The sequence below is a fragment of the Phoca vitulina genome, unplaced genomic scaffold (assembly GCF_004348235.1).
Source record: "Phoca vitulina isolate PV1807 unplaced genomic scaffold, GSC_HSeal_1.0 scaffold38, whole genome shotgun sequence".
NCBI classification, from domain to species: Eukaryota; Metazoa; Chordata; class Mammalia; order Carnivora; family Phocidae; genus Phoca; species Phoca vitulina.
This window is the reverse complement of record NW_022589741.1, coordinates 371,276-379,857: the sequence shown is the minus strand read 5'-3', so window position 1 is coordinate 379,857 and position 8,582 is coordinate 371,276. Positions and strand designations below refer to the sequence as shown.

Here is an 8,582-nt window from a genome sequence, read left to right as displayed (position 1 = left end):
GATACAAAATCAATATACAGAAATCCATTGCATTTCTATACACTAATAATGATGCATCAGAAAGATAAATCAAGAAAACAATCCTATTTACAACTGCATCAAAAAGAATAAGCTATCTGGCAATAAATGTAACCAAGGGGATGAAAGCCCTCTATACTGAAAACTATAAGACACTGGTGAAAGAAATTGAAGATGCAAATAAATGGAAAGGTATTCTATGCTCACAGATTAGAAAAATTAATATTGCAAGAATGTCCATACCACATAAAGCAATCCACAGATTCAATGCAATCCCTATCCAAATACCAATGGCATACTTATAGAACCAGAATCATTCTAAAATTTGTATGGAACCACAAAAGATCTCAAATAGTCAAAACAATCTTGAGAAAGAACAGAGCTGGAGGTATCACACTCCCTGATATCAAACTATACTACAAACCTATAGTAATCAAAACAGTATGTTATTGGTATAAAAACAGACATACAGATTAATGGAACCAGATTGAGAACCCAGAAATAAACCTACACATATACAGATAATTAATCTCGGACAAAGAAGCCAAGAACAATGGAGAAAGGACAGTCTCTTCAATTAATGGTGTTGAGCAAACGGAACAATCTCATGCAAAAGAATGAAATTAGACCACTGTCTTACACTATACACAGAAATTAACTTAAAATGGATTAAAGACTTGAATGTAAGACCTAAAGCCATACAACTCCTAGAAGAAAACAGAGGCAGTAAGTTCCTTGATGTTAGTCACAGCTACTGTTTTTTTGAAAGCTAAGGGAACAAAAGCAAAGGGAACAACAACAAAAAGCAAAAATCAACAAATGGGACTACATGAAACTAAAATGCTTCTGCACAGCAAAGGAAACCATCAACAAAATGAAAAGGCAGCCTGCTCAACTGCACACCATATACCTGAATCTCAAACCATATATTCAGTAAGGGGTTAACATCTAAAATATATAAAGAATTCATGCAACTCAAGAACAAGAAAATGAACAACCTGGTTAAAAATGGGCAGAGGATCTGAATAAAAATTTTTCCAAAGAAGACATACAGATGGCCAACAGGCATATGAATAAGATGCTCAACACCATTAATTATTAGAGAAATTCAATCAAAACCCCTATAAGAAATCACCCAACAGAATGGCTATTATTAAAAAGATAAGAAATCACAGGTATTGGAGAGGATATGGAAAAACGGGAACCTTATCCACTGTTGATGAGACTGTAAATTGGTGCAAACACTATGGAAACCCATATGGAGATTCCTCAATATATGAAGAATAGAACTACCATATGACCCAACTATTCCATTTCTGGGTATTTATCTGAATAATATAAAAAGAGTAATTTAAAAAAATATATACATTCTTATGTTCATTGTAGCATTAATTACAATAGTCAAGATATTGAGTGCCTATTGATAGATGAATGAATAAAGAAGATATATTGATACATTGGAATACTACTCAGCCATAAAATATACTGAAATCTTGCCACTGCTGACAACATGGATGAAACTTCAGAGTATTATGCTAAGTGAAATGAACCAGGAGAAAAACAAACGCCACATGACTTCACTCATATCTGAAATCTAAAACAAAAAAGAAACAATTGAAGAAACAAAATTAAAACAAACTTTAAAAAAACTGAGGTTCCTTTTGCACACTTCTTAAAATCTACTTCAATTTCTTTTCCTTATGAAGTCACACTAAATCAGATTGCCATTTCTAAAGTTTAATAACAAACAAAAATTTTTTTCTCCTGACACAACGTTTAATTATCGGTACTCAACCAGTTATGCTCATTCAGTAAATAAATGCCTGTTCAGTTATTGACCAAAGATAGTTCCAAAATTGAAAATTAAAAAAAGGTAGGAAATAGTTCATTTCTTTAGGTGTATGTGTATCTTTAGGTCATTTGGTCCTTTGGTCTACATAGCAGCATATTGGAGAACTTTGTGAGGATGTGCTCCAGTGAACTAATAATGTTGTAAAACCAAACAAAAGGGATGCTATGGCAGGCAAGAGCAATAAAGGGAAGCCCCAGAATGCCAGTTATGCACTAGGCCTGAAGATAACCAGTACATACTGGGGCAGTATCTACTGAAGGTAGGGGTGAAGGTAGAGGTCCTGGGAGTAAAATAAAGGGGATTCCATTCTACAGATACTGAGAGAATGGAAAACTTGAGAATGTAATAAAAACATATAAGAAAAATACCGGCAAATAGAAAAGCCAAGCAGTAGTAAATAACAAGAAAATTAAAATGTGTGTGATTTGGGGGCGCCTGGGTGGCTCAGATGCTTGAGCGTCTGCCTTCGGCTCAGGTTATGATCCCAGAGTCCTGGGATCGAGCCCCACATCAGGCTCCTGGCTCAGCGGGGAGTCTGCTTCTCCCTCTCCCTCTGCCCCTCCCCCTGCTCGTGCTCTCTCTATGTATCTCTGTGTCTCAAATGAATAAATAAAATCTTTAAAAAGAAATGTGTGCGATTTTAAGCAACTGATGGCAATAAATACAGAGAACTTGATGCTGTGAACATTCTCCTTTGAAAACTATAGGGGACACAGCACTGTTAATGTCAAAATGTAACTCACTAAGAGTGGAGGGACAACGTCTCTGCTTGTAAGAAAAATAGTTTTTTTAAGAAAAACTGTGTGACCATAATGTGAGTAGACAGCATAAACTTAGATGATGTAAAACATAAATGGATAGATAATGGCAAGGCCAAAAAGGCCATGATGGTAGACATATTTTGAAACTCAGAAGTGCACAAATAATTTGGTCCCCATTTAAAAAGTAAAATGATTAGCATTTAAAAAGAAATTTTTACGTGTCTTTACACAGCACTGTAGGGTAACAGAAAAATAAAACAAATTATATTGGAAAATGTTCTGCCTCTTAGAATTTTAAACCAAAATTTCTCTTCTTTCTACATTAGAATTCCAGGGATTTGTTTGTTTGTTTGTTTTTTAAAAAGATTTTATTTATTTTTTTGAAAGAGAGAGAGAGAGCACAAGCAGCGGGAGTGGCAGGCAGGAGCCCGGATGTGAGGCTCCATTCCAAGACCCCAAGATCATGACCTGAGCCAAAGGCAGATGCTTAACTGACCGAGCCACCCAGGCATCCCAGAATTCTGTTTTTTTAATGAGAAAAGTGTTTGATGAGAGAAGACAGGAAGGCACTTTTACAAAGTAATTCAGTTGTTAGAAAACACACAATTGACAAATACTAATTACTAATCAACAAAATAAACTAAATAAGGAAGAAGCACTATCGGTCAGACAGTGTGATAAATATTTTCCACGTTTTCAACTATTCCTAATATTACCTTTTTGCTCTACATAACAATCCCTTGAAATAGATGTTATTAATTCCAATCATAACTGAGAAACTGAGGCTCAAAGAGATTAAGTTGCTCTAACTCATGGAATGGGGACTTAAACCTAGATCTCTGACTCCAGAACCCACGACTGACTCAACATATGACTGTGCATCTTTATTGAACACCTGTCCTGTGCCTTTTATATGCCCCCAGAGACAAGAGGTAGGAGAAAAACAGTAAGACACAAATACACAACAAAAAACAAGCTTCATTAAGTAATGTCAACTACACCAGACAATGAAAGAGTTAATCGAAAGAGAAATATGATGCCAGAAAAAAGTTACAGGTAAACAATTTTGTATTCCCCAAATGGGATTTGCAACACATGCTCAATGATGTAGTTAATACACTCTAGGGATTTGCTATTGATGTATTGACGAAATACAGACAAGGTAGCAAAAACATTATTAACAATCTGTATAAAAAACAAAATCTAATCATTCAAAGAAAGCTTGAAAAATGTTAAGCAGTGACTGGATGGTTCATACTTTTCTTTTATTGGGCTTCCAGCTTAGAAAGCTTTCTTTTTTTCATGGTAGTCACTTATAATATTCTTTGCATCATATTTCCACCATTATTTATATTTTCCCCCATTTTCTGATTGGATGAATGAGCATAGCTATATAGAAAAATTATATAGAAGTGAACAGTAAATTAAAATCAAATTACATTCCATTAGAGACTAAACACTAATTAGTAATCTTTTAATTTACCATAAAAGGATACAGAAAACAAAGAAGATAGCACATTTTGCAGCCATCCTATGACACTGTGATAAGAAGTTCTATGACAAGAAAAGACTGCTATGGTCCCACTCAGTGGAATGAGTACACCACCACCTTTGTGCTTTAGGCAGAAAAACAATAAGAAAATTTATGAAGGCACACAAATCTTGATCAGTGTTTTACAGATAAAGCAATGTCATGACTTAGGTTCATAGTTCATAAAATGCTGCAGAGTAGAGAAACTATTAATTTATAATGACTTTGAATTTCTACACTTTTGAAGAAAATACAATTACTTACTTTTTTCTCCGGTTTGATTCCACAAAATATTTACGTGCTCGATTTCGACATATTTTTTGTTGCTGCAGTAATATTTGACGCTCTTCTTCTAAATTTTTCTCCAGATGGATTTTCATATCTCTAGTAATAGCACAAAGTTAAGGACAATGGCTTATATCTCCAGTGGATGAATGTCAGTGCTATCTGATAAATATAATCACAGCCTCATACTAAGGATAATGATTTTTTGTGGAACAACTAATAGGTGTAGTCATTAGCGTTAGTATGTGACCAGCAAATATTCTGTGTAAAAAAAAAAATCTGATTCGGTATTAGAACTGAATATATATTTCACTTTCCCTGGGGAAAAAATTGTACTTTTAGACATCATGAGCTCAGATAAGGAGACTACATATCTTTTCATTCATTATGAACCTCATAAAACCTAATAAAGGCAAATCTGATTGGATTTCTCATTCTTTGTTGTTCTCTTAAAGCTCCCTGTCACATTCCCGATAAATTCTAAATCTCCTGACCTAGTATATAAAGCATTGTAATCTGGTCTGTTTTTTCAACTTCAGTTCTCAACACTTCCCTGCATGAATCCCACACCCAGACACACGAAGATACTAACAGAACAAGCCATGACACATCCACCATCATCTCTCAGCAAATGGTGGTTCAGGACCACCTCAAGCCGTTCCCCTCCTATTTTCTAGGAGAAAACCCTCACTGAATGACCCGACACCTTCATGAGTACATCCTATGAGTACATGTCTCCTCCACATTTCTGTAACTCCAATGCCTGGCATGGTGCTTAAAATAGAAAAATGGCTTAATAAAATCTCGCTGAACAATTCCCTTGGAGAAATTTTTCAGTAGATATACAGGACAAAAGATATATACATTTTTTATAGCTTTTTGTGCCTTATAGACAAAAATAGGTTTCTAGAAGGGTTATACAAACTTACGTCATCAGAAATATATGTATGTAAGTTTCAAAACCTCATGAGCATAGGATAGTACTTTTTTTTTTTCCTAGAAAGACCATGTGGAAAACCATGATTTATTATATATGTATTAGCAAAATAGACTACTTTCCATGTATGATTACTAATTTTTATTTTCCTCTTTGGTGAATTGTTAGCTCACAGTCACTGGCCATTCATCTATTGAAAACTTGATTTTAAAAAAAATCTATTTCAATAAATTCAATAGAGATAGTGTAGATATTAATCCTCTACTATAGTGTTAAGTATTTTTCCCAGATCATTGTATTTATACAATTTTTCCTTCCACTGAAGTTTTATTAGTCATCTTTGAAATATTTTTCCCTTAAAATTTCTTTCCTTTCAAAAAGTAAAGTTACTATACTTCAAACACATGAAAAATATGAAATTCTATTTTCTGTCAGTATTCTTTTACAATTTCATATTTATATTTTATTAGCTTAAGTTAATTTTGGAATGTAATACCAAGTGTGACTCAAGGTAGAGATAGTGAACTTAGACTATTCTTTTTAGAGGTCTGAATATGGACACAGGAGATACTAGAATAAAGTTAAAAGGGTTCTTATGATCAGAGGGTTTGATTGTTAGTTTAGTTCGTTTTAAGGATAGCCAAGACCTGAGTGTGTTTATAGGCTGGAGGGAAAGAATGCCATTACAAGTTGAAAGTAAATCATAAGATGGGATAATTTATAATCCAGGGGTATGAAGGAGGGGGAAAAAAAGGCTATGTTAATAAGACACAGGTGAACAGACTCATCTTCTACAGTAAAAGTGATATCCCATCAGTGAGCCTGGAAAAAAAGATGGGTTTGGGGGCAGGGGTGGTGGTTGGTAGTATGTGGGTTTGTGTTGTTGTTGAGGAGGGACCTGAGAGCCTTCCTGGTGTCTATTGTCTCATGATGTAGTAAGACAGTCTACTGAGAGCTGAGGGAAATGATAAAGATCTGGCACAGGCATTAAGAGGAACAACAGAGATCCCTGTTCTTGTTCAGGCAAAGCTGGAAACCATTCATCTGTGTGGAGCCAGTCTGTATTGTTTTGTGATTTTTCTCTGACAGCATTTTTATTACTCGGGTGAAGGAGTAGAGAAGTAGGACTCTAGTAGTTATTGGGTGGTTGAGGCAGAGGAACAGGGGTGCAAAGGACCAAGGATGCTGGTGAGAGAACATGCGTGGGTAATCAAGAATAGGGTATAAACCAGGTAGAGAAGGGACAGGCAAGGTGGGTGCTAAAATAAAATGAAAGGGGAAAAGAAGAGATATTTATGAGAAGAAAAAGAAGCACAGTGTGAAGGGAACGAGAGACCTTTCACCTTTTTTTTTTTTTTTTAAAGAAAAGTTTATTTCTATTCTAGATTGAAATGATAGAAATTTAGGTAATTTTAATTAGATGAACTTTATAGGGTTTTGTTCTTTCATAGCCTTTAAAGTCAGGGGATTCTGACTTGAGAAATAAAACATCTTCAACAGAAAGCTGGATGTTTCTGAGTATTGAATTCACATTCAGAAATTACATGTAGAAATTTTACCAAGGCACTTGCTTATTTTCTGACTAAAGTTCTTTCATTTGTTCTCCCCCCCATTTAGTTATTTGTTCAATAAATTTGAGCTCCTACTCTATAATGTATCCAATGGAAAACATTACAGACACTAAGAACATTCAAATACTTCCAAAAGGTACTTAAGCGTTTTTCCAATTAGCAATATAATGATATTCTTGATTTAGTGTCGTAGTCCTTACTATGTCCAAGAAGAATTCCTCTATCCCAATTTAAACTGATGTATATATATGAACTAGCAAAAGATAGATATGTAGATACCTTTTACATATATATACACACACACATATTAGTAGAAGTTGTTGGATTTCCTTAAAGCCTCTTGAGCATCTACTGAAATAGTCATTCACAACTTTCTTAATTTCAACCATAGATGCAGTATTTAAGTATGTTTTTAGTAATATATTTCTTTACAGGAAACCATTGTTACAATTCTGGAATTAATGTTTGGTTTTGTTCCTTTGAGCTACTACTAATTCTATTTACAAATATTTTCTCTGATGTTTAATCAGTGTTCCTACTACATCAATTTAAAAAATGAAGTCTACAACCATTTCTTTCATGAAAATGATGGAAAGATACACTCTTGTCAGTGAGCCATTGACCCTACTTCCCCATGTTCCGATTTAGAGTAAGTCAGGGTCAGTGTAATAGGACTTCAGTGTGCATGAAAACACAATGTCAAGGGACCAAAATCAAATCCATATAGAAGGATGCCATCTACTTCAGAACACATGTCTGAGAGCGCAGCTCTGGGGACCAGCGCAGGCCGGGGTGGACGACGGCTCGCCGAGAGGCCAGCTGCAGGAGCGGCACGGTCAGGGGGAGCTCCGGCCACACCTGCCGTCCTCCTGGCACGGGGTCTGCCCCCGGAACTGCACCACGACGGCGCCGGCCGGAGCCCGCGCGCACCGCCAGGGCCTCTGCTCGCTCGCAGTGAATGCGCAGCTTCTCCGAAGCGGGGGCAAGCGCGGGGTAGGGACACGGGCAGGGCGGAGACAGGTCGCTGCGCGGTGCGGCCGACTGAGTGCGGAGTCCAGCCCCGGCCTCCGCCAGCACCCACGCGACTCGTCCCCGTCCTAGCGTCCTCGGGAGGCGGACACGCGCTTCCACATTCCGCAAACCGAACGCTTTCCTTCTGAACTCTCCGCGGCGCAGCCCCGGCCACACCGAAGGCGGGCTCCCGCTCGTCCTGGGGAAGGCGGTCCCCCGACGGCGGGACACCCAGCGTGAACGGACCGCTCCGCGAATGAACCAGGGGGGCTGTGCCAGCTTAACCGGCTAACTCGCCCTCTCGCAGGACCGGGAGGCCTTGCACTTGCGGGATTCCGCCCTCCCAGCGGCACGGTGAACCCGGTGCACAGAACACAGCGGCGCCCTTCCCGAGGCCACAGCGCTGTCCCCGCACAATGCGGGTCGGTGCTCCGACGTTCCAGAACATCTCAGGGCCAGGTCGGCGGCGGGTAGGGAGGGAACGGGGCTCGAGGACCCGGACGGCGGGGGGGGGGGGGGGGGGCGGGGCGGGGGCCGGCGGGGGGGGGGGGGGGGGGGGGTAGGGCCCGAGGGGAGGGGGGGGAGGGGGGAGCGACGGGAAGCAGGGGAGGGGGGG

At 38.6% G+C, this 8,582-nt stretch overlaps 1 protein-coding gene across 1 annotated transcript in view; it reads right to left on the bottom strand.

Annotated features, from left to right (window-relative positions):
• Positions 1-2,998: 2,998 nt before the first annotated feature.
• The window catches only part of LOC116646841 (centrosomal protein of 126 kDa-like), a 6,577-nt gene continuing 993 nt past the window's right edge, over positions 2,999-8,582 (bottom strand). Inside the window, exons 2-3 of the mRNA XM_032427764.1 lie at positions 4,427-4,546; positions 2,999-4,247 (exon numbers count right to left, since the gene is read on the bottom strand). Of these exons, the coding sequence (XP_032283655.1) occupies positions 4,217-4,247; positions 4,427-4,546 (151 nt within the window). The 3' untranslated portion in view covers positions 2,999-4,216. The remainder of the gene's footprint in view (positions 4,248-4,426; positions 4,547-8,582) is intronic.